Here is a 27,250-nt window from a genome sequence, read left to right as displayed (position 1 = left end):
CATTTGCATTACTTAGCACATGAGAGGGAAAAGAAAAAAATCTACTTTAAACTGAACCATTCTCTTGGATGAACACTCCCTCTTCATCCTACAGAGCCGTTCCACGCTTTATTAATTACAGAAGCCACACTGAACTCACGCTCCAATCTATCACCATCAGAGGTTATAGATTTTCAACCTATTTCTGCCCCTCTGAAGCACAGTTAGCAAGTTAAGCAAGCAGCAACAGCACATCTAAGGAAGAACACAAAGTTCTCCCTAAAGCTAATGCAACAAGCTAACAGAATAAAGACTCCCGAAACCCTCAAGGAATAGAATGGCCTCAACACAGAAAAAGAGAGGCTGTATGGGTTCAAACAACAGGTCCCACCCCACTATCCATTCTCAGAGAAAAATTAAAACTTACACTTACAGAACAGCATATTAAAGCAAACACACTGAAAGTTTTCAAGAAGACTCTTTCATTCCACAATTTACAGTTCAGTGATTTGTGGTTCAAAAGGCAATTTTATTTTCTAGTAAAATGCAGTGGAATTCCCTTCCACAGACTTACCCAGTCTTCCTAGTAACACATGTAAGCTTTTAACATCCACCACCCCTTCCACAACTCACCACACGCTGTTTGAAGAATCATCTGCTTTTGTTTGTTCTGCACCCATCACCTGCCAGTATTATTTACGAATGGCCAATTTCTTCTATCAAAAAAAGTGTGTGCGGGAAGGTCCTGGTCACCTTATACATGATTTTCTTGATTTTACAGATCTCTGTCCCACACCCCTAAATTAACTAATTAAAAAAGTAAAAATCAAATCTGCAAATAAAATCCAAAAACACCAAAGAAAAACTGTGGGAGAATTTCTTCTCTGTTGCGCTTAGCCAGGCTTTTTCAAGATTTTCTATGCGTTACCAAGAGTTAATAAATGTTAATTTTTTATAAAAAGCAGCAGGTGTAAATTTGTAACTCTAACACTTGGAGCCTCATAGGAAAAAAAAAAAAAGTAACTAATAATTCTGAAACCTTATGATGATAAATCTTCTCTGATGCCCTGCATAGATCTTACATGACAACCTGGAACAAACTCATTCTGCTGGCTCACATTGGTTTAAAAACAATGAAATGGAACCTGTCCCAGCAGACTTTGTGCCAGATCAGATATCTTCTGTCCTGCCACAGACACTGTAATGTTGGCATAAACATTCTATCATGCGTTCTAGCCAGTTTGACAGAATTGCAGCAGTGAGCTCATGCTTGATCGAGATGAAAATTTCTACCACAACCCGATCCAGCACTGAACAGAATTGTTATTAAGGAATATGGAACCATGGTTTGAGTAAGACTGAAATGCATGAAAAATTCTCAGTGTTTTGGCAAGCGTGAGTGGAGAATGCCTAACTTTCCTTTTGCAAAACACATTTTAAGTCCAAGACAGTATCAGGGCTGAAGTGCCCAATCTGTTATAAATAAGTCTCTAAGCACAGCTAAGACACTTAGCCCCCTGCTCTTTTCCCAGGGCTGGTATAATGTTAGGCGAATTATAGACTAAAAATCTGGCTTTCAGGACAAAGAAAACTCTGCTCCCTGAGGCTCTCCTGAGGAGTGCTTCAAAGCAACTCACCTTGCAGGACTGCAGTTCCTTTGACTCTGAAGGAGAACAAGCAGTTACGTGACCTTCCAGTGCAAGACTATGACTTTGCATTGACTTATTTGAAGTTATAAATAAAGAACAATTTCATAAGGCTAGAGAAGATAATGTGCTAAGTGCTGAAAATTATTTGCAATGGTAAGGACTACCTAAGGAAAGCTGTAATTCATCGAAAGAAAGGTAAATCTACCAAGATGCAGTAAAGGTAGATGGTGCTGCTATACACCACGTAGTAGCCAAGTCCCCTGCTTCCAGATAAACTTCTGCCTTTTGACAGTAAACCAAACAAATATAAACCAATATCATTTTCTTAAAAGACTAGCAAAGAGGCAATGTCAAATTTGTTCCGTAAATGTTGTATAACAAAATAAACACAACATTTCCCATGGGAGAGAAAAAAAAAACCCAAACAGTTCTTTTTTCTTTTTTCCCCCAATTAAAAGTTTCAGCAAAACATACAGAAAGAGAGGAAAATCTTTCCCCTCGCTGGAACCCCAATAAAACAAGGGAGACGCAAAGTACAGAGGATTTGTGGGAGTACAAACATGTGAAATGAGATTTATTTCTTTCAAATATGTTCCACTGGCATCTAAGCTGAGCAGCCCAAAGAATAAGATTTCTTTTTTAACCTACAAACATTGCTCTCGGTAAAAATCTTTTTTCCTTGATGATCTAAGAATTGAGTTATTTAACAAATACTAATCACACATTCTTAAAAAGAGAGATTTTCCACATGGATATCATTTCCGTTTTTAACACAGAAAACCAAGGCAGGGACAGTGAACAACTTGCCCAAAGACACACAAGAAAATGAACTGTTTCTCAAAGCACAAATCAACCATTAACCCATTGCCCTTTGGGGTTATATCTGACTTTGAACACCTAGAAAAGCAGAATAACTACATTCTATAGCTCCATGGAATTAAAAATGCAGATGCAATTACAAACCTCTATTTTGTCTGTTTTGGCATCTCCCCAGTATATTTTGCTTTCTGCATAATCCAGTGCCAGTCCATTTGGCCAGCCGAGTGAGGTATTCACCAGCACAATTCTGTCTGAGCCGTCTAGTGCTGCCCTCTCAATCTTTGGCATTTCTCCCCAGTCGGTCCAGTACATGTACCTGCAAAGGAAACAAAATCCTAAGAACTATTATTGCTCCAAACTTTCAATATACATAGAATGGTTTGGAAGGGGCCTTAAAGCTCATCTAGTTCCAGCCTCCTGCCATGGGCAGGAACACCTTTCCACTAGACCAGGTTGCTCAAGGCCCCGTCCAACCTGGCCTTGAACAACGACAAGAATGGGGCAGCCACAGCTTCTCTGGGGAACCTGTGTCAGTGCCTCATCACCCTCACAGTGAACATTTTTTTCCTACTATCTAATCTAAATCTCCCCTCTTTCAGTTTAAAGCCATTCCCCCTTGTGTTATCTGTACAAACCCTTGTAAAAACCCCCTCTCCAGGATTCTTGTAGGCCACTTTAGGTATAGGAAGGATGCTCTAAGGTCTCCCCAGATCCTATTCACACAGCTTCTTCTGAACTGCTGTTTCCTGAAACCACACTGCACATGGAAAAGTACATTTCAAGCCAAATATATTTTCTTACCTTAAGTAAGGATGCCCTAACCATTCAAAAAGCACTGACATACGAACACGCTGTCCCTTTACACCAAACTCCTATATCAGCCTTCCCAGCGAGACAGCATAAACAGTCTTATTAGCTAGAATAAAAAATCCATCTAAGCCGCAATTTTTTTAAACAGGAGAATAAAACACAAAGATGACTACACAGGTGGTCAAAATAGAGCAGCAGTCCCTGTGCCTCAGAGACTTAACTTGAAAGAATACCAGTATTTTCATTTTGAAGGCCCAGAAATCTATCACTGCATTCCATTATCTGCATATACAGACAGACAGAGGTATCTTCTTTACATAACTAATATATAAAAAATGCTCACGAAAAGCTCCTCACCCAACCATGGGATCCAGCACAATAGCTCGGGGCTCTTCCAAGTCTTCTGATATCAAGATTTTTCTCATGGTCCCATTAAGCCTTGTAACTTCTATACGGTCTGTGCCAGTATCAGTCCAATACAGATTTCGGGCAACCCAGTCCACTGCGATGCCATCAGGATGTGCAATCTGTGCTGTGACAATAAACTGACTACCTGACCCATCAATGAATGAGCGGCGGATGGCCCTAACTTCATCATCAGTCCAATAGATGTAACCTTCTAGAGGATCGAAGTCAATGGCGATTGCATGGCGGATATCCTCCAGTGGCAAAACAATGTCTGTAAAATCTGGGGTGTCTAAGGAAATTCGCCTCAGATCTGTCCGGCGCGCTAGAAGCAGCAGTTCAGTAGCACCTACATGAACAAGGCAAAAACACAATCATCTTAACAAACACTGTGCAGTAAGCCTGCAAATAGTGAACCTGATTGTAGTACAAGCTAGTCTAGCTGCCTTGATTTCACAGGCCCCAATCAAACTGACAGGCACTAGAAAAGAATTCCACTAAAAGGCTTCAAATGTGAGGTTGTTCTTCTGCAGAACAAGTCAGATGTGTTTACAGAGAAAATCCAGTGGTCATTTCCATGACCAAAATGTATTATGCTGGACATGTTTTCTATCCCTGTCATTCCCTCTAAAGGTACTGAAATGGATACACAGTGACTCTGCTGCTATTTTATGCAAATCAACAGATGGCCTGCAGCCTCTTACATAAAAAATTAATTATATAAATAATTTACTGACTGTTTGCTGTTGTTGATATAGGGGACAATCATGACAAACAAGGTGCATGTTTCAACAACACGCTTAGAAGCAGGGAAAAATGTTAACACACAATGCCAGAAGTAAATCTTCTTTGAGAAAGGAGGCATCAGATTTGGGAACTGAAAACGGCCCAGTGACCATGCAAAGCAGGAAAGCTGTCAGCTTCTCCCATATTTGTTGTGAACAAGCTTATTGAAGACATGAAGATAAATGACAGTGTGTCTTACAAAGTCATACTGAGCTGGAGCATACAAAAGCCTTGCTGGCTTTTAGATCAAAGGTCAGAACCACAAGAAATAACTAAGATCAGCCTGCACTGCAGAAGATGTTTTCACATAGGGCAACACAAGCTGTTTAATGGTACACGTGCTGGTCATCTGATCAACAACCAATGTACTTACTGTCTGTTCTAATTCATTCTCATTTCAATTTCTATTCTATGTCACTGGATTTCTATGTAATGAAGGATGAACAACCACCACACCCCATTCCAATTAAATTGGCTTATCAGTTTGGAGTCTCAGGGAGATAAGCGCAGCTCAAGCCTGAGGGAAGCCTGAGCTAAGGTAAAAACTGTGTGCATCCTAAATGCAGGGAAAGTGTGTTGCAATGGCTGCCCTCAGACAGTGAGGGCAAAGGGTTTGGCAGGGACTGATGCAGGTGTGAGGACAAAAGTGGGGGGAGGCAAAGGTGGGGAAGCTTTAGGAAAATAGATACATCAACATTGCAGTGAAAAAAAGAGCCATCGCCAAGCTACCTGCTGTCCATGCCTTGATTTTACAGAGATAGAAATAAGTGCTAGAAGGCTGAAAGAGCAAGAACTAAAGCAAACAGGTTGCTGATGAAGAAAGAATTTTGGTGTCTGATGCCAAATTTCTTTTTAAAACAGTCAGTAATTGCTGTTGGTGCTAGATGAAACCTCACTGCATGCCAGACTCTGGAGAGATGCCAAAGCAGCCATTGCTTCATTTACAGCAAGTTTAACACATTAAAAACATCTAAGACACTTTCACAATGCTGCAAGAAACAGCACCTTTCAGCAACTGAAGTTGAGAATATTATTACAAGTGTTCCTGATTGGTAGTCCACAAGGGATTAAAATCAGCTTTGGGATCCTTTTTCCTACAACACCTTGTGTTCAGAAACACATGTACACACTACCCAATTGTTCTTCTAGTGAATAACCCTTATGCATTAATTAATATCAGGAAGGGGAAACCTGTAATTACATGTCTATGCATCCTTCAAAATAATGTAAAGCATGTGACATAGTAAATGGAAAACAGGCACGTTAGTAAGATTGTTTTCATAATTACAGAAGCAACTCATTTTGTCACAGTCTATATATACATCTGTATTTGTTACTACTAAGCATATCAAACAATTCAGCATCAAGATACAAGCATTCAGCTGCATTATGGTCATATAAAGCATTAGCACATAACTAATCCCAACAATTTAGGTTCAAGTAAGAAAGAAAACCCTATTACTTTCTTTCTTACCAACTTCATGACCATTTTATCCAACTTACCTTTTGAACAAACCTATGAATATCATGTAAAAAAAAAAACCCAAACAGCAATACCTTTTTAGCATTCTCTAGTAAAAGTAAGGTTGAACAAGCTCACTAACCTCAGATTTCTAAACAGTTAGAAAGCTGTATGTAGTCTACCATATACAGAAAAAGTGCAAGGCATAATTTAAAGATTATTTGTGGGCTCTAGCTGAAGCTGACAGTCATTTTGAAGAACCAATGCCAGGTCCCCAGAAAGACCCAGCTGAGCATAACCATGCCTTTGCTGAAACTCACCCTTAAAATTGACCAACTGACCTTCCGATTCTTCTCAAAGGTGACTCATTTCGACAGCTTCAGTATCCCGCTTTCGGGCTGCAACACTGTTCTTCAGTCAAATAACTCACTGGGTCTAAGCTTTAACTGAGCTCTGGGAAACGGCTGGCTTTCAGCTAGCCCATGTTGTGCTCTGGATCCCTGAGCTAAGAATTTCATGGTCTTTTATCTTGGGGCTTGACTAACATTCCAGCCACAAATCAAACACCCTCCCACACCCCTCCAATCGAGCAGTAAAAAGTTTAAAGCTTACTTTAGAGTTATTACCCACCCATTTGCAAACCCACACCCCAGCTGCTTAGGTAGATCACCAGTCATTCTGTTCAGGAAAAAGAAACAGAGTAGTAAAGAAGCATCTCACTCAAGGTAGGTTGAGGGAAAGATTACTCTGAATGCCTTCAGGCTTGTCCTGACAATAGCAAAAAAAGCAAATGCAAGAACTGGGCACGTTTATGGATTGATCTCATTACCGCCTTGATAACAGTCAAGGAAAAATGGTGGTCTCAGAACTAAAACAATTTATTCTTGTGGCAAACACCAACCATACAAAGTTTACGTGGCCAGGCACTGATCACCACTCAGTTAGATTGCTTAAGGTACTCAGGATTGCCAGGATGTAACAGAGCCAATCAATTTTTTCACTTGCATTCCAACGACCAGTTACGATGCAAAAGGTAGAATGTGACAGCAAGGTCTCCAGACTTCCTCACTCTGCCTCTCCAGAAAAACCCGGCCTCTAATGATGAGCATAATGGAGAACATCCTGGGTTTGGAATCATACTTGAAAAAACGGAAGGAAGAGGCAGAAAAAGACAATGCAAGTTGCGTGCCAGTGTAAGTATTTTTTATTTTCAATATACCAGCACTTACTGGGAGACTGGAATGAGCCATGAACATACAAAACACCTCAGGGATTTCAAAAGGTACATCGAGGCTGCAACCAAAGCTCAGACCTCACCGGTCATATGCAGACCTGAGGCAGTTTTTCCTCTAGACATCTCAAACTGCACATACAAGGATGAAGTGGCCTATACAAACACACAAGAGACTTGGAGCAGAGTTTACAGCCCATCTGCACCCTTCTCTCTCACTACTGGTGAGCTCTACTGCACCCAACACGAGCATGCCTGTAGTCACACATGCATCTCAAATACAGTGCTGGGTTTGAGGGCACAGACTACTAGGTATGCTGGGGTGCAGGCTCACAGCCGTCAAACCATGGTGTACAAAGTTTCCATGCAAATACTTGCAGGCAGAGTAAGCACATCACTGTCCCATATTTAAAGTCAGGTCCTTCCACCTCCTCTTTGTGCTGATCTCCCAAACAATCCCAAGTGATTTTAGCAATCCATAATTTATGTTAAAAGCCAACCCTCCCAAACTATTCGAATTGGGAACCAAGCTCAAGATTCTTTTTAGCAGTGCCTCAAGCCATGGGGTATTCAGGCTAGTTAGCAATTTTTTTTAAAATCAAGTCCTTTACTTAAGATGTCTAAATATGGACATAAAAGCTTTACTCCAGACTCTTCTTGAGAGCTTTAGCCTACTTTTGTTAAGCACTTTGAAAGCTGGGATTACAAGCTCACGGCTGGTGCATTACATTAGAGCTGGAACTAATACTTTGCTCAGGAAGTCACTATTATAAAATCAAAATAATTTAAATCTATGTGCCACTGAAGTCAAGGGAAGGGGGAAAAAAGGAGGAACAGAGCAAGCATGCAAATACATGCAACAGCATAGCTTTAAAGTCCAGTGTCTAATGCCCTGCTAACCTGCACATTAATTACATCTTCTCAATGATATACAGGCCTCAGTCATTTGTAAGTTACTGAACTTTAAAGCCATCAGTGGTTGCTCAGCCTAGTACAGCTACACATACACACACCCAGGAATTCGTACATAAGAAATGCTAGACCTAGGACATGCATAATGCATTCTCTGTATCTGAGAGATCAAGATTATTTATACATTCTCAATAGACTTACTACACATCTGACTAAAATATTTCTTTCCTAAATGTTTTTCCTCAATTGTAAAGCCACTATTGTCAGAGAGCCCCTGATACTACAACAGAAACAAGATTTTTTCATCTCAACCTTAAAATTTGCCTTAGAAGACAAAAAAGCATCTGAAATCTTGTGTGTTTTTCTTCCCTTCAAAATAAATGAAAGAATTTGGATGTTAAATTAGCATCTTGATCTGTGCAGTCAAATCAGGATTCTGGCTATTCCTGACAAAGCAAATTACCCACTGGGCAGCCCTAAATTGCAAAAGGAAGTACAAATTTCTGATTACTGCCTTGAGGCCTAGCAGGGAAATAGGATGTGAGCATCCACAGGGAAAACAGACTCCTTTCCAGGAAGAGAATGGCATGGCCAAATCCAGGCTGAAATCAAAGTCTCAAGGAGTGCTTTTTCTACACGAGGAAACTCGCCTCCCCTTGCTCAGCTGAAGTAACCACCGGTTTTCTCAGCAGAAACCACACGCATGTACTGGTAGCAGCAAATGCAGGAAACAGGTAAAATTCACTACAGGCAAAGACCGAAGCTGAGCACATGGACAGAGATCTTCAAGCATTAGTAAGAATGCAACTCCAATGATGAACTTGTAAGACAAACTTAAATTTTCTTGTAAAATGAACTATCGAACAGATCATTTAAATGTAGCACTGCCAAACTTAGAAGAACAGTCCTATAATACTGAAAAGAAGAAATCCCAGTATGTCCTGCAGAGAGGACACTAAATTACCAATAATACAACAGTAGGCAAAAGCTGTCTGGTAGAAATGCCTGGGTGCTCAGACAGGACTCTTCTCCTGGTACAGTCTTAACTAAGGAATAGCTGGCCATGAAAACTGCTTATTCTGCCTCTCTTCTGAGGAACAGGGATTTACAAACTTTCACCTAGGCAGTGGGGGAGCCTAAGAGCTTGCTACAAATCCACATCTCAGTTATCAGCTGTTTTGTTTTGCAAGAGGAATAGAGATTAAGACACGAACAACCAGCCAGCATTATCTGTTATGAGCAAAATAGCTGATTTTATTCCAAGTTACTACCCTTTCCTGAAATACTATGGAGAAGTGTTTCTAAATGGAGGGTATTATATTCATAGCTCTCACAAGATACAGTAACACTCCTCTAAGGTGCAGTGAAAAAAAAACCCTCCAAAAATGAAGAAACTAACACTGGGAGAAAGGGGAGGGAGGAAAAGATTTCCTATAAACCGAGATAATCCAAAAATGCTAGGTTGTCATGGAAACTGCTCAGGGAGGGTCAGCCAGCCTCACCTTTGGCTGCAAGGATCATCTGTCAATGCCAAGCACTGCAAACACCGCAAACATGCACTCAAAATTCACCCATCAAAATCTTTCCAGTCCAGGCCATGTTCTCAAAAGCGCAGCACGAAATGAAATTCCCTCCTCAAAGAGGCTCCTTTCAGCATGAAACAAGGCAGTTTAGGAACCAGTCTGATTTTAGTGCACTGATGATTGTAGTGCACTGAACATTTTTGCCTTTCTTCACCTGTAAGTCACCTCTCCCTCCCCCCTTCCTTCCTTCCCTCCCCACAGTCATCTACGTGTTCTAATCACAAATGGAGATTTAATCGCTCAGTGTTTCAGGGTTTTGGCATAATAGATATATACTGAGAAGATCCAAGGTGAAAGTGTTCAGTTCTCAGGGTTCAGCTCTACTTTCACAGCAGAGATAGTAAAAGGCAAGTACAAAGGGGGAAAAAAACCAGCCTGGAGAAACCAGAACAAACCCCTCCACCGCACACACCCGAAAAAGAGAAAATAAAACTTACTTCCCCAGGGTCACTGAGCAGCCTAAGAAAGGAAGGCAACACACAAACACGTACAGATTTACATCTCATAATCTGGTGTGCAGCTAGTCTTACTCTGTTTGACTGCCATGCTCTCCTCGCTTCCCCAGATCAGTAATTGCAGCCTTCAGAAGAAAGTCCACTGAATTTCTGCCTTGAAGAGCTCTGGAAGGCTGTACATCACTTGCAAAAGCCCTAAACCTAGCACTGGCACCTCTCGGCAGTGAGAGCACGAAAAACCAGCCAGAAATAGTTCATTATTCTGGGGTAAGCTCAGCTCTACATGCTGAACATAAAGCTCCCTCACGCTCCCCCCAAAAGTCAGCTCTGCACAGCATCAAAGTAGGAGCAATGGATCTGAGGCATAGTTTGAGCAGGTTGTTTCAGTCAGGTTATGTGCTAACTCACTTCTTAGTCCAAGAAGCAGTGGTATGCAACACTCACTGAGCTAAATAAACAGACTCCATTTTCTCCCACCCCTTCCCCCCCGTCTGTCTCCTCAAAAGGGAAGGTCAGAGTGTTTTGGAAAGACACAATAGCAGAATGGTGGTTAAAATCACAACGTCATATTGACAAGCATAAGATAAATGTTGTATAAAGTTTTTTGCACACAGATGGACAACATGCTGTAAGCAATTTGCATTGGTTAACAAAATTTCTCATAAAATGGCAACTACATTTTGTGAGCCAAATATACTTTATGGCTGACTGGGAACATACAACGTGACTTCTTGTGTTCAGAGAGTGGGAGAAAAGAGCAATAGCTATGAATTCTGAGACATAAGGAATGGCTGAAAAAGTAAACTGATTTGGAGCATCTCTGCATGATAAGTTAAAGTCCTTTTAATAAGGGGGGGAGTTGGTTTGTTGGTTTTTTCAGGGTTTTTTAATACCATTCCTCTACTTGCCCTTGCTAATTTACTTTGATACTTCGAAAGGTGCCATTTGGCACTTCAGCACAGGGCTGTTAACCTGCGTGGTAGCTTACTTCTGATATGGGGCTGAACTTGAGCAGTGAAGCAGGCACTTCCGTGATACAATGACCTGTTCTTTAGAACACAGCACGTGGGGAGCAAAAGGATATAGTCCTTGGATAAAAAAAAAAAAAAAAAAAAGAAAGTATAAAGTCCTTGGCCCTTTTCCTATCAGCAGTAAGTCAAAGGGAAGCAATTTCCTACTCTTGATCTCTCCAGGGCTTGTTCCAACTGTTGTCCTTAGTCCTTCGGCCTCTGCTGCCTTACTCTTCTACCTCTGCTTGGCAAGTGACCAAACCTTCACCACTCCCCATCCCCCACATGGACTTTTTGTGCAGCTCTGCTTTTGGAAACATGCCTGTATTGGGTAACAACTGCTTTAGGTATCTACTGCCAGAAAGAACTTTATCTGTGCGTGCCAAGTATTTTTGAAAAAGCACATGAATCTGTGTCACATTCTGACTAAATATGACCAACCCACAGCAGTATTGTTAAAGTTTGTTCCTTGTACTGGCAGAAAAACATCTTGTGCATGTATTGGTAAATTCTTAAAAACGATCCTGCAAGGCTAAATTGGGAGCTGCTTTTGAGTTTGTCACATAAAAGCAGCAATTTATTTTAACAAGGTTCACAGAGACACAAATAACCACACAAAAATAATCAGCAGAGAGCATGAAATAGCATGAAATTGAAGAAATCACTGAACAGTAGCTGACAAGCCTAGAATTTTTAAAATATAAAACCAGTATTTTCTATATAATTTTATTTAGCCTATTTACAGTAAGTTCTACTGCATCCTTCTGTTTCTTTCTCCATTTACCCTTGTCACAGAGAGACAATCTGCACAAAAGATGGTTATTTTATGAGCCAGCTGATTATCACCCAGTGTTAGTTTTGATCCTGTCAATGTACTACAGCAACCACAGTGTCACTAGACCAGTACTTACAGAATATAACAATTTTAAATCATACACATTATCCCACAATGAGACACTAAAACCAGTTTTGGGTGACTGCTTGCTGCTCTGACATCTTAAGTTTTAAGGCTGAATGAATTTCAACACTTCTAAAAACATGCCATTCTTTTCAGTCTTCTATACAGATGCAGGTGCCTAACTTTATGCATGTGAACTGAAAGAGATTCCAGGTGTATATGTGTATAATAAACAGACAACAGACCTTAAACAAAAAAACCAAACCCAACAATGGTGTTTATTGTGCAATCCTATTAACCAAATACTAATTCATAAACAATAATGTTAGATTCATATGAGAGACAACAGAAGGAGGTATGCATCATTTTCTCTAAGAAAAGAGAACAACAGAGCCCCCCAAAAAACTGGCAGGGAATTAATGACAGACACAGAACTGCCACCAACATTTTGTAACTGGAGGTAGCTATGAGGCTCTTTTTTTAAAAGTAGAGGGCATTTTTAAATCACTTTTACCTGTACCGCAAAAGCACACGATTTCACAAGGTGCCACCCCTAATGTGCATTGTATAGTGAAGCTGGAAGAACCCCTTTCCCTCCAGAAACTACTTTGTGCTTAATCTAAAAGGATTTTTAAAAACAAAGCCTACCATCTTTGCAGGTCTTTCCATTCTCAAGAAGTTTCACACCAGTGGGACATGCACACTGATAAGAGGGCTTGGTAGGAGACATCAAACACAAGTGGGAGCAGCCACCATTATTAATTCCACATGGATTTGTAGCTGTTAAACATAAATCACACAGATTAATGCTTCTGATAACGAATGACCTCATCTCATGTGTTAAGACATATACGGCATTTGAGTGGTAGAATCAGTGGCAGCAACAGAGATTAAAGAAGGAAATGATAAACACAGAACAAGTTAAAATTAATTCCAAGTGCTGAGTAGTGGGGTATTTATGGTACCAAAATGCACGGATGTTGAACGTTTCCTTTCTTGGGGAAATAGCACTTAGTTCTAAACACAAGCCTGACTTTAGCTCTGTGCTTCTCATCTTCACAAACTATCCAGCATGTCTGTGCTGAATGTACAGCATTGTATATATAAAACCAAAATGCAAATACAGTAAATTAACACAATGGTTAAGATAGTGGTTATTACACAGAGCTAGTCTTGCTTAATACCATCTGCCAAATTGACACTAGTTTCCATTCAGGAACTACTACTCGTTAAAAATAAAAATACCATGTAGCCTAAAGTTATGGCACATGAAACAGAAAAAGGAAGACGACAACAGGATAGCAGGCAGAAAAAAGCAAGAGATGGGGTTTTGTACTTAAAAACAACAATGTAGAGAATATTTGGTTTCTCTCTGGGTCTTTTCCCAATCTCTGCATTGGAAAAATTGCATCATGACGTGGGTGAAGCCACCCACCGCCGTACAGAAAGACTAATTAAAATTTTTGCAAGTCAATTCCAACTTGCAGTTAAAAAAAGAAAGCAAGACAGCTTACCATTTGGCTGCCTCTTTTGGCTGAAAGCATGGATATCCATGGGAGAGAAGATGTTGGAATGTATTTCACGCAGGTCCTCGCCGGAGTACTTGCTGCAGGCCAAGATCGAATGTGTGTTCCAGTCAGTCCAGTACAACGTGTCCCCAAACAGCGTCAAAGCAAAAGGATGTGGAAGGGAGCCTTTAACCACTGCTTGCCTAAGAGAGAACAGGGAAGAAAATGAATGATCAAACATAGTTCATGCTGCAGGTTTGCTTGAACCTAGATTTGTGAAAAGAAGCTTCACAGTGTAAGTACTGTTGATCAAAACTGCCCATGTATTTATGGGGAACAAAACAGTGTACCTACTTAGGGGAACGACATGGAGAACAATGCAGGAGTCCTATTTCCAGGCTGCCTATTGATGCTGCAGTGGCCAAGAGATACCAGCTGAAATCCTTACTGAACTCTGTGTCTATTTTTTAGCACCTCTTTAACACTCAATACCTGTGGGACTCTATGTCACCATGTGCAAGCGGGGAGAATGCCAGCTGATTTTATGCAAGCCTGACTGCTGCCTGCTGATACACAATGTCCATTATATTCAGCCTCAGCAGATTTCAAACTGGGACAGCATTTGGTCAATTAGCAGTTCATCCATCTCTTCCAGTTTCACTCTTTTGAACCACCAGAAAAACACTCTAATGGCAAACAGTTTCACCATAAAGAAAACCTTAAAGTTACTTTTCAAGATTCATTATTATGATAATTATTAAGCTATTGTTTTTATTATAAGCAGTGACATTAAACAGAGTTCTACTGATCTTCTGCCATGGTAATGGTATCATTTCTGAGCAAACTGGGTCACTGCCTGTCTCCAGGTTCATAAACAAAATTAAAGAGTATACCCATATACTTTATGTATATATACAAACACATGCTCATTAGCCATCACAAAACTGCAGCACAAACATTACTGAAGACAGTTTTTCCAGGTTCTTGTGATGTAGAAACTAATTATCTATACCCAGGTTCCTCAGAACTGGAATTAAGTAGCTCAATACTTATGGTTATTTTATTCACAATCACAGAAAAACTTCAGATGGAGAGCACCATGGAGGTCATCTGGACCAGCACCCTGTACAAAGCAGGGCCACACAAGTACCCTTTACACAAGCACTTCTTCCCACATTCTTTCTTCTTAACTGCATGGGTGCATGTGCGTTCCCATGTACACAAGCTCCCATGGAATAGTGGAGATCACTATCCTTCTCCCAGACTGAAAGCACGAAGGACTGACAGACAGCTGTACTGCTCCTTCAATATAGGGTACACCATGAACACCAGCCTCAGTTTTATGTTTGCAGCAAAGAGTCATTATCTGTATATTTACTGAGAAAACACCCCCACCACACTGTATGCATCACTTCTGGAAAGAAGTTGGCAACTGAAGTGGTTTAGTAGAGGACAAAAATACTCTTTTATTTTCCAAATATTTTCTGTTAAAATATAACAGAAGTGCATATTAAAGCAAGAAACTTGAAGGTGCCTTCTGCCAATGATTCCAAGTACAAAGAGACTGCAGTCATTACTGCTCTTTCACCTCAGCTTCTGGAAAAAGATGTATTATCTTTAAAGCTTCTATTTTCTTTCTCCTCCTAAGAAACACACATATACATTCCCTTACTTGTCATTCTAGTGTTCCAATTCTGCACCAAACAATTTTTTATTTCTTGGTATTTTGCACTCAAAAGTAGGACACACTATCTTTTCTTTCTTATCTCTGTCTGGAGTCAGGTATATATTTGCTTCTAATTAAATGCATCAACTAAGCATCTTACAAAAGACTATTGTAATATAATTTACAGCTTAAACCTACCAGCCAAAAAGAGAATCCAGAATGACACAACACACTCCCCTACTAAGAATAAAGACATTCTAATTCTGTAAACCATTTTTCTACCAACCCCACCCCCAAACCCTAAATGCCTTCAGATTTGAATAATTTTAGTTTAGAGCAGGCTTGGACACTATCTAAAGTCTTTATGACAAATGTATGGCATTTGTCACATGGGACAGAAGCAATGTAAGTCCAAGGCTCTCACTCTAACCAAACCTGCAGCAAAGGCAGTATTCCCATGCACAAGAAAAGCCACGTTTTTTATGAAGCATTCTGACTATCTTGCTATTTACTTTTAAACAAAAATCCAGCAAAACAGAGGAATTTTAAATGTGATTAGTACCCACCATTCCTAGTGGGAATAAATCTTTGAGTACAATAGATGCTGCTACACATGCCTAAATTTCAGACAACCATCTATTCATGAGACAATGCATAAAGTGAACTATGACCCTTATATAAACCAGCCCGTATCTGGAGAGACTCAGAAGCACTGGACTTGACTGCAGCATCAGCCGCAGTCTTGAAGCAATTACTCTTAAACTCGTATCATTTCTCTCAGCAGATATACAGTACCATCACATGAAAACAGCTTTGGGCTCAAATACAACAGCATGTATTTTTTTGCATCTCATTAAGATGAGTATTACCAGGAAGATGTACTTCATATCCCTTGTTTCCAAACAAGAAGATAGCTCACTTCCAATCAGCAAAACCCAGCAGGGCTCTTCCCCCTCCAAACATCCCCCACTGACTGCACTTGCCGCCTTGCTGAACGGCAGCCAGCAGCTAAACGAACGCGTGTCAGCATGGAAGCAGGGGCTGAGTTGGGCTAAACAAGCCTCCACAGCCTAATAATGAATGAGGCAAAAGGGCTGGAAAGCAGAGGTGCTAAAAAAAACAGGAAAAGGAAGGGGAGAGTGTGCAAAAAATCACCTGTTGGTTGGTCTGAAGCAATTATGTGTTAGCACAACCCGCATTAGGAACTGCAGAGCTCTGGTTTTGGCTGGTAAGAAGAGGGGACCCGACTTCTGCCTTGAGCAGTAATTCATTAAATGCACCCAGGTGAATGAAGAGGACCAGAACATCACCTGTAGTACTCAACTACTGCCCAGAGTTGACAGGAGCAGGCGCCTCCCACCTCCAGGGTGCTTCACAGGCACCCATGCAGAGTCAGGGATCAGCCAGGTCTCCGTGTTTCTGGCTTCACCAACAAAGTCACCAGCCTGGGTACCAGGTACAGCACTGCAGGTGTAACTAACATGACCTGACAGCCCTTTGGTGGCAACTACCTTCAGCCCAGGCTTGATTAGAATAAGTGATACAACAACAAAAGGCACTACAGCATATTAACCCTTCGCTAAGCATTTCAGTTCCTTCAAACTTGTATCATTAGTCTTGTTAAAAATGACACCAAAAATGAGGATAAGGAGTAATGTTATTCATTCAGGAGACATCTACAGGGCTTCAGCAACATGCAAATTGGCTACATATTAGATGGCACTAAGTACACACCAACTCTAATAATCTTCCCTGTGCCAAGCATATGATCACCCAAATTTGCCTTAAAAATCTTGATGGTAATTTGCCTTTAAAGCATCACCATCTCTGCGCTGGGAAGTTGGATGGGAAGGAAATGCAGAAGAGGCCAGCAGAGAAAGAAGGTGAGAACAGAAAGAGAGAAAACAATCACTGTGCACAGAAATTAAATTCCATCTGTGCTGTATATCACAATTTCCTAAATACAACTATTTATAGTATCATCATGGTAATCAGAGACGCTATTACAATAAAAACTTGTTATAGTCAAACATTTTCTACTGCCTGAAGAAAACATAGATCCAATTTAAATACATTCACCTTTGTTCTATTCTTACTCTGTTATGGAGGCCTGTGAAATACTTTGTGAAGATGAAGGCAAGAAGTAAAAAACAAGTTAAAGCAGGCATTACAAAAGGGGATACTGAACTCTGAAATGGAATACATGAAAATTCATGGACAATCTATCCAGTTTTACACTCACAATGACAAAAAAGCTCCTGCTTCAGGATAACATGCATTTCAGACAATGACTAAACTCACTTGAAATAAAAATTAACAGTAAAAATGACCAAAAGATTCGTATCCTTCATTTCAACTAGGATTTTCTCAGTCTGCCTTTATGTCTGTTTTCAGTAATACTAACATTCACATCCAAAGCTAGATGATAGTTGTAAAATTAATTTTTTTCACACCAAAAGACAGACACCAAAAATCAAGATAATTAAAATATCATCAGAATCATCTTTTCCACTAGAATTTAAACAGATGCTCTATATACAAGCATAATAGCATTTCTCCAGAAAAACAAACAAGCACACACTTTCCATTAACCAAATGTCTTCTCTTCTGGCTGCCTTAGTTCTCTGATGTCAAACACTGATGAGAACACCTGCAGAAAACGTGGTGTAACTCACGACAGCCAGGCCTGTACTTCTCTCAATCATTAACATTCCAGCTTCACAGTAGCACACCTCTTTTCAGGTGACCTCTGAGGTTGCCTGCACTCAGTTTCCAGGGCAGGTACATTTATGTTTCAGTTCATTTCTCCAGCGTCTCTCTGGAGGATCCCATACCTGTTACAATCTCCTACGCTATCAGAAAGGGGGAAAAAAAGCCTCTTCTTGTATCAGTCTTTGTAATCCCATTTCAAATACAACTGTGAAGACTGGGGCGGGGGGGTGGGGGGGGGGAATGAAGGTAATTCATCTTAATACTGCAGCAAAATTTACCATATTGGTATCCAATGACAGTACAATATTAAAGAGCTAGAAAATTCATACCAACCAGATGTAGCTAGCTCTCTGATTATCTATACATTGTTGAAAAAGTCTTTAAGGGATGTTTGTATCTGCATTTACTGAATTTTAATTTATTTTTCTTCTTATGCTACACCAGATCAATTTCCAGTTAAAGATACCTGAGGGCTACATTCTTATCAGACCTATTTTTCTTTTCCTCTTGGTGTAAGAAAAACAAAACCAGAAAGTTGCTATGTGGCGATTATCATCACATCTTCCTTCATGAGGGATTAAAAAATGTAAAGACCCATCTTCCAAACCTTGCTTTTAGTGCTCATCATGTTAAAGAAAGCATGTAACAGGCTCACATGAAGCAAATTAGAATACTTCACACAAAATGTCTCTCTCCATCTATCTACAGATTACTTAATGCCTGAACATTCAGGAAGTTGCAACAATTACCAAGCTTTGACTTGTGACAATACAAAATATTACCAAGTGGCCACAGCACTTACACACACCATCACATGAAGAAGGATGGAAGACCAACAGACAACCATGTAACACCACATCAAGGATGCCCAAGGAAGGCAGGGAGCTGCAGTCCCCTAAGAAGCTTACGAAGTTTCCTCTCCTGCCAACCTAACAAAAATACTTGCAAACAAACTTGGAAAACTAAGCTGGATTTTCATCATGAATGCTTGTTCAAATATTCCTATCAGAATACAAGCCTGGTTCTAATTGCCTAACTAAACAGGAAACACGATTTGTGGGATATCATGCTGGCTTTTAAAAATCTCTTTTGCCACTTCTTGAAGCCACAATTATCATGTGTTTCCAGAAAGTATATGGAACAAGTACCAGGTCTAGAAATGACATTTCAAATCCCACCTTCACTGGAAGTCTGAGAAAGTCAATTGGAAGTAAAATGGTGGCTGCAAAATGAAGTCACTCTGCAGGTCATTTTTCAGGGAAACACCATCAGGCTTGGCAGTGCAGATGACAGGCCTCTGGCAAGAGGGGAGGAGACTGGGAAGCCAGCAGGAGGAGATAAGTTTAGGAGGACACACACCAGTATATCTATCCACTGACTGCAGACTGGTCTACATGCATCCTAACCAAAGTTGCTCTTCCTTTGCTTTCACGAGGGCTGTGATCCTGATCAAATTCTGCGTTTGCCACCTCAGGTCTGAGAAACAGTATCGCTGAGCTGCTCCATTGATCCACCTGGGCTAATCACCCCATACTATGTGTTTTTAAGCCTAGAAATATGCACAGATCTGACTCTAGCTATAGTCACTGAGTATGTGTATCACATGCAGTCAACTACAAATGTTTTGAAGCTCCATCTTCCCTGCATTTTATTTCAGAAGCACCTTGGGGAAGAACCAAAAAATTCACCCTGGCTCTGTGTCCAAGTAATCTAATTAATTCTGCTTATGCAGGATTCTCTAGCAGTTTTAATTAGGGCACTATTCGTCTACTGCACCAGCCTGTAATGTGTTGGTGATGTACTGAAGCAGGCTTTTCACCACAGACTGGCTCCTCTTCACTGCTTGAGGGTGTTAGGCATCTTTATCTCACAAAAGTACAAAGATACACACAGAATGCGGTATTTTATACCTAATAAAAATACCTACGTAACGTCATACATTGTACACATGACATGCAAATAATGAAAAAGAAACTCTTCTAAATGCAGGGACACAGTACTTTTAGTGTTGCATCAAATCTGCAACTAATCACCTGGCAGATAGACATGAGCTGATGCTTGAAAACAGAAACTAGAAAAATCAATGCTCAAGTGCAGACTCAAGACATTCACCTCCTCGCAAGAGCTTCCCAGCTTTCTGACAGTTGCTAAAAGTATGTTTTCTTACAGTGGCCTCAAAACCCATCTCATTAGCACAAACACTTCCTGGGGGACCTTGTAAGTGCATTTCCCTTCAGCCAGTAACGTGTTAACTTATTAATTAGAACTGCTGCTGCAGGGTAAAGGAAAAGAAAATTAATTCAAGAGCTGCCTTAGCAGGCCAACCTATCTTGGGTACTCTACTCACAGGAGAGCTGTCTGCAATTCAGTTTTGTTTAATTAGTCCCACAAAAAGCAACTGTTCACTCTGATAAGAGCAGAGCGAGAGCTGTGAAAAACCCAAACCATCTCTTCTGTGCACCAATTTGGTTTTTTAATTATTACATTCTGACACGAAAAAACTGTTCGTTCCTTTCTCTTGCTGGCAAACCAAGGGCATTAGTCATCAACTTCTGTGCTCTTCCTCTTGATTCTAATGAGCCCATCAGTGGAGTAGCTAGGGCTAATAAGTCCCAGGGCTAGCAGGTAAGGAATGATCCATCATCCCTGTAAAATCTGTTGTAGAGGTTCTCTCATGAATTTACAACTCTAGCACATATTTACTGAGTGCTACTGCCAGCGTTGTCATGCTGCTTACTAGTTTTGATGCAGAGGCTCATCAAGTCCAAAGGGAGCTTATCTGAGTCCTGTCCAAAGAGGTGACAAAGAAATAATGATAATAATAATAATAATAATAATACAACCAATGCTTCCTTTCTTTCTCCCCCTGCATATTCCTCCCACCTGTCTACTGTACTCTTCCACTCTCCACACCCCTGCAAGCGAGAAGCAAAGCATCCCATGCATATCAATGTCCTTCTCTGACATATAAATCTTTAAATTTTAATTCTTGCGTAGTGCCAGGTGTAGAGATGTGATAGTGAGGCTGCAGGAATAAAAGGACAAAAAAGTTATGGATTGCTCACAGATTTAGAAATATGCCAAGAATATTTCCCTTGCACTCCTTCCAAGTTTGAGACCACTGAGGTCTGAACCTCAAAACTTTATTACCGGCAGAGACACGAATTAAAATATTTCGCTATTTGCACCGTATTCTCTCTCACCATCCAAGCCACAAAAACATTTTTTTTGAACTCTGTGAAATTCTTTTTGATATAAAGATGTTAGTTCCTGTTAAATATTTCTCACTTCCCCCAAAGCAATTAAAAGGCATGCCATCCTGCCTTACATGAAACTTTTACAGTCATTTATCCGCTACAGACTCTTTCCCACCTCATGTTATGCAACACTAAACAACTTGACAAATCAAATCTTTACTTATTTGCTTCCTCTGCTAAGAGGTACCAGAATCATTTAGTTCTAGAATATAGTATATTTACGAAGCTATATGTCTTTATGTAATTCCATTTCTTTTTAATTTCTTTGATAGCTCCAGTTCCAGAAGCATAAATATTTTCCAATACATGTTGACAGCTGGTAAAGCACCAGAAAAACTAGTAACATGTCACAACAATATCTGTTTTAATCAAGAGATATTTCAATAGCAACAAAAATAAAAAACAAACTTATTTTCTAAATATAAAACAGCATTAGAAGAATGGCCTAAATATCAAGAACAATTCACTAAAATTAGCAGTTTCTAAATAAGCCAAAAAGTCTGTTTAAAGTTAGATTATGCACTTAATGACAATGATCTTGTCCCTCCCCCTTTCTTAACCTTTAGGGAAAATTACTCTTGAAAAGGGATTTTAAAAGGTGGTGGTGGTGGAAAAAAATTGGCCTAATCACACAGTGTCATCTTTCCACACGGAAACAAAGCTATCTGATCATACTGGGTCTGTGTGTTCCGCATCCATCTCCTCCAACTCCATACCCAATGCATGTCGCACCTCTTGGCCAACCATCCAGGAAAGCAAGGATCACAAAAAGATTTTTATTTTTACTTTTCACAAGTTTTCCTTAACAAATGCATGGATGTGAAGACACAAGACCCTAAACCTGGTGTATTTGACCCACCTGATAAGAGGAGCAGCTGAAATAAGCTGCCCAGGAACAATTTGTTGAGCTGCCAGACCCAGCAGGGAATGTGCAGCGGGCACAGGCAGGGTAACACCAGGTGAAGGAATATGAGAAGCTGTGGGTGCATTTGAGGTATGCCAAGCTGGAGGGAGGGGAAAAAAACAGGGTGGGGGTTTGTGTGCATCAGGCATAGGAATATACAGAGCAGCCAGACAGACTGCTGCTGAGGAGGAGAAGTCAAAAGACTTCCAACCCCAGATGTTATTAGCGTTACCATTTACAGAAAAATATGTTGATTTTTAGGGTTTTTTGGGGGGTGGGGATAACTAGGAGAAAAGACTGAAGGCTATGTATGCTTGGGTTTGTTGGTTGTTTTTTTTTTTTTCACTTAAAAGGAAGACCAAGGGTTTTTGTTTCTTCTGCAGAATTAGAAATTGCCTTTGCTTATTTTTAGTACTAGAAAATCAGTTATTGAAAAAGATTATTAAAATGATCAAGAGAGTACAGAATACAGCTGTAAAATTTCACATTGAGAAAGGCGAATTTGCTGAATAACTGACAGACAGTATTTAACACAAAAAGAATGCCGTTAGACGGCCCCAGATCTTTTTTCTTAAGACAGGCAGAGGCTAAGAGGTCACAGCAGAGAAAAAAAATACATAAAACCCCACTGTAGAACAGCTTAACTTCTGCAATTCTGTTTTTTTCTTTTCTCCTCTCTCAATGATGTAATTGCAAAGAATAAAAAACAAACCAAAAATGCCTGGATACAGATGTTGACTATTTTCTGAATCTTCAGAACTTTCTCACACGCCTAGGGAAAAACAGGTGCTGTTAGAAGTGGTGTGTGCTTCTGAGTGCTTAAGGGAAGTCATATGTGCTTTCCCATCTAAAGACAATTTCTCCCCTCAAATGGTCACGTATTAGGACACTGCCATAAATATTTCTGATACATTTTAGTATCAGTTTAAAAAATAAGCCCAACAACTTTAAAGTATTAGACTAATTGCTAAGTTTTTAATGACAATGTAAGAAAGAATTAGTAGATCTGAAAAATAGAAAAATAAAAATTCCAGATTACTTGTGTACAGGTTTCACCAATTCCAGAGAATTTATTCTGGAATGAGGTACCTGCTAGGACCCAGGTGACTTGACTTTCGTGTCACAAGACAGCTGTTAGATGCAGCTTTATGTAGACAGAAAAGTTTGGTCAGCCTCTGACACCAAGAAATATCAGCACCTTCACAGCCTCTTCTCTAGAATGAATCATTTGCATGTTAACCAAAGGCAGACCAGCAGCTAAACACCATTAAAATAAAAACAAAATACAAACTCAAGCATATTTACACTACTGTGCAACAGACCACCAATAAGGGGAGAATCACTAAGAAGTCTGTAGAAAAAGAAGATTGAAAATGCAGTGGTGCCAGCAGGAAATACCGAAGTGGCTCTGCAGCCAGAAAGACTGGAGACATTAGATAAGACAGGCAGATTTGTGCTCCATGGGAAAAGCAGAAAAAGAGATTTGGGTGGTCGGGGTGTCAATTTTTAATCACTGGACACTTTTCAAGCAATTAGCATTAGAAAAAAGACCCAACCCATCTCTACATCCTGCATCATTTTCCAGAGGTGCTACTGCACCATTTAACACAGCACCCGACACACACTCTCTTCCTGGAAGAGCATCAGCCAGACTCCAGTAGTTTGTTGTCATACTAAGGTGGGTCTTTCCCTCTCATATAAATAGTAGAGCACAAAAAGGGTTGACCCAAGAAGAAAACAAGCTACCAAATTATCCTGTTGGACAAAGCCACTGTAGTACATTTTAGGTGTAATGATATCAGTAGTCATTTTTAAAGAAAGCATCACTTCAAAATATTCCTCTCTTTTTTTTTTTGGTATTACTAAGTTTTCTTTCTTATGAAAGAAATAGCAAATGAAGGATTAGTTCTAAATAGATACCCATACCTCCGTGTTTTGAATTAACAAAGCTACTTTTAGTATTTATATCCAAAGACACAAATTTAAAACTGCATTCAACTTCTGCTACTTTCTATGATCAAACGCCGTTACAAAAATACTGCATGAACTTCTGGTCTTTTAACAAGCAGAATTTAAGAGAAAATTACCTAACCTTTCAAACCAGTGTTACAAGAAAGCGTGGCATTCAAAATAAATACCATGAGAAGACAGTGGACATGTTGTATGCATGCTGCCTGTGTTCCCACTCATGAGTCTACAGAAAACACCCATCTTACCAAAATGATTGATTTTTAGTGCCAAACTAACATTTGTGGTGAAAGAAGGGATAAGTCCCCAAACGATCAGGATGAAGAACATAAGAAAAGGTACTTCATGCCCAGATGAACCTGCTGAAACATCACAAAAATTTGCAAACAGCCACCTCAAAACACTGTATCCCTATATACCTTGGGCACAAGCTAACTGTGATTCATTTGTGTGTGCAAACAGTACTTGTCAAAGCTCTCTCATTCAGTGAAGAGGGTCATCATCCAAATTAGGGATAAATGCATACATACAAAGTGCCAGTTATTCCCTTAATCAAGAAGTAGCCATGACTGGATCAAAAATAATTACATCATCACTAAAAAACTGTTAAATAGTCATTTTAGCATAGTTCTCTGTAAAGACTGTTTTTCACTAATTTCCCAACCTTAAGATTAATGAAATCGAAACACTAGTATATGACGATCCATTTTTTCCAGATTGTTTTCTACATTTATGAATACCATAACAACAAAATACCTATTGAAAAGGGACAATTTTGCTATACAATCTTACACAATTAAGAACAGGATTCAAGGATTTATTTTTTTTTTTATGGGACTAATCCTGAGAAAAGACTTTGTGAGTCACAGGATTCCCCAAAGAGAAGAACACATTCAGCTTCACAGTGCCTGAAAGGGGAGGATGGTGAAGGGTATAAGTTTCTGATAGCACTAGTCTGCTTAAATTTTTGCAAGTGCTAACATGACAGTTGCTTGCAACACAACTTCACCTTCTAAGAAAAGCACCACTTTACGTACATCAAACAAAAACTTCTTACCTATGACTTCCATCCAGATTTGATCTATGGATGAAATTCAGTTTAGCATCTGCCCAGTAAAGTTTCTGTTCTTCATAATCCAGCGTCAGTCCATTTGGCCAATATATGTCCGTGTTAACTATAATGGAGCGACTTGAACCATCCATCCCAGCACGTTCTATCTTTGGCACTTCTCCCCAGTCTGTCCAATACATGAACCTATAATAATTTTAAAAAGAGAAAAGACAAAAAAAGACAGCAATCATGTATAAGTCTACAGCTGGAACACTGACTATAACTTTCAGTACAGGCAAAGGGGCTCTCTGTTCTGCAGTCTGTGGAGCTATGTTCTACTTGGTAAGGTATACATGTATACACGGCCTGTGAAACACAACAGAACAAAGTTACTTTAAAAAAATGCTGCAGAAAACCAGCTTAGGGCAAACCCACAGTGCTATGTCATGTTATGCTCCTACATGTGTCTTTCTTTCCTTGGGTCAAGTGAGGATGTTGGGGATATCCAAATGGTATTGACAATCATCTCAGAATTCAACATTAAACAGTGAAAACAGATATTACAGACTATCACAGAAGTACAACAGCCTCTTTAACATGGGTCAGGCCACTGGGGGAAACAAACAAGGCGTGTGGAATTATAGCAGACACAGCAGTTCCATGCAAGGCAATAAAGTGGATTTTATGGAAGACCAATTCATGTCCTTTTTTCCCCAAGAGAAATTTAGAGACAGGCAGCTACATCAACATGTTTAGAAGCACAGTTCACACTCAGTGAGCAGGCAAAACACTCTGCAATGTCTTTTAAGACTGAGGAAGCAAGTTTCAAATGATGTTAGCATATTCATTTGCCTTAAGCAACATGGTCTAGTTTGAGGTGTCCCTGGCCATGGCAGGGGGCTTGGAACTAAATTATCTTAAGGTTTTTTCCAACTCAAACCATTCTGTGATGCTATGATACCAGCACATGTTTAAACATTATAGAGCAAGTGCTGGGGGGAAGGAAGTTACCTAGTTGCATTTAGGACTGAGGCAAACCAAGGGAAACCCCTTTATTATGGCTGGAGACTAGTAGGGGGCAAGAATATTTGTCTTCCTTCTGCAGGTGGGAGAAAATGGATTTCCTTTAGTGGGTTGTTAACAGAACGCATAACTAAACAGAAGTAACAGATAAACAGATCAGACAAAGTATGTCCATGGTGCTTGCTCTGTTTTGTTGCCGCAGCTGGGACAGATAAGAAGACTACTGTTCTAAATTGCTTCTCATAACCTTATGACATCTGTCAGCATACCTGCTTGTCTCTGTGCTCCCTAGCCTAGCTCAGTCAAAACAATCCAGATTAGGAAAGATCTGAAGCCTTTAAACTAACCCAGATCCCCACACAATTACAATATGTCACTATATGGTGCCCACATGTGAAGAGGCCTGGCCACCCATCCTTTAAAGAAAAACAAATGTGCAACACATTTAAGAAACATTTGCACATGAAGTTATTCTTGGCAAAGATTTATTTTTTTTTATTATTATTTAAAAAAGTCAGGAAATTCCATGTCATATTTCCCCCCTTAATTCATGTCTACAGCGTGTTTGTTTTAACACACAGCTCTATCTGCGGACAGAAATGCAGCTGATTAACACAAATATTGCCCTATTCAATCCCAAGTGAGTCATTCTCCACAGAAGAATGTGTCTGCCTTAAACAGAGAGCACAAGTATCTGAAGAAAACATTTGGGATTTCTGTAGACATAAACAAGTGCTACAGAGAAACTGGGTTTCCATGAGGAAGAAGATAAAAAAGCCAAGGAATTTGCAGATGAGTAGCACAGCAGCGAGTCACCTGGTCAAGCTATGCAGTAAGAAAATGGAAAAGTTAAAAAAGTCAGGCAGCATTCCATCAGCAAACATGTGTGCAAGAAAAGAGAGAAAGATTGTTTGGGCTTTTTAAGAAGACCCTTCTTGCCCCAGCTGTCAGGTCCTACATTTTCAAATACTTCACCAAGGTTAATAGGTTCCAAGGCTCTGGCCACCCTCCTAGACCGATTTTTCAGGCTGAAACAGCTCATTAGTTGCTGTACAGCCTCATCTTCTTCCCTGTCTCCCTCTCACCTCTTATGTACACCGCAATTACCCAAGCAAAAAACAGGTAAGGGTAGCTTGGTAACAAAGAAAAGCCTTCCCAGACT

General features: G+C 40.0%; 1 protein-coding gene across 2 annotated transcripts in view; it reads right to left on the bottom strand.

The window, feature by feature from the left end:
• Positions 1 to 27,250, bottom strand: part of LRP6 (LDL receptor related protein 6) — a 129,111-nt gene that overhangs the window by 49,610 nt on the left and 52,251 nt on the right. For both annotated transcript variants that reach the window (XM_065672505.1, XM_065672514.1), the window contains exons 3-7: positions 25,072 to 25,269; positions 13,514 to 13,710; positions 12,648 to 12,779; positions 3,615 to 4,011; positions 2,592 to 2,763 (exon numbers count right to left, since the gene is read on the bottom strand). In XM_065672505.1, coding sequence (XP_065528577.1) covers positions 2,592 to 2,763; positions 3,615 to 4,011; positions 12,648 to 12,779; positions 13,514 to 13,710; positions 25,072 to 25,269 — 1,096 coding nt within the window. The remainder of the gene's footprint in view (positions 1 to 2,591; positions 2,764 to 3,614; positions 4,012 to 12,647; positions 12,780 to 13,513; positions 13,711 to 25,071; positions 25,270 to 27,250) is intronic.

This window comes from Lathamus discolor, chromosome 1, assembly GCF_037157495.1.
Source record: "Lathamus discolor isolate bLatDis1 chromosome 1, bLatDis1.hap1, whole genome shotgun sequence".
Lineage (NCBI taxonomy): Eukaryota > Metazoa > Chordata > Aves > Psittaciformes > Psittacidae > Lathamus > Lathamus discolor.
The sequence above is the reverse complement of the archived record's forward strand: the minus strand, read 5'-3'. Positions and strand labels throughout refer to the sequence as shown.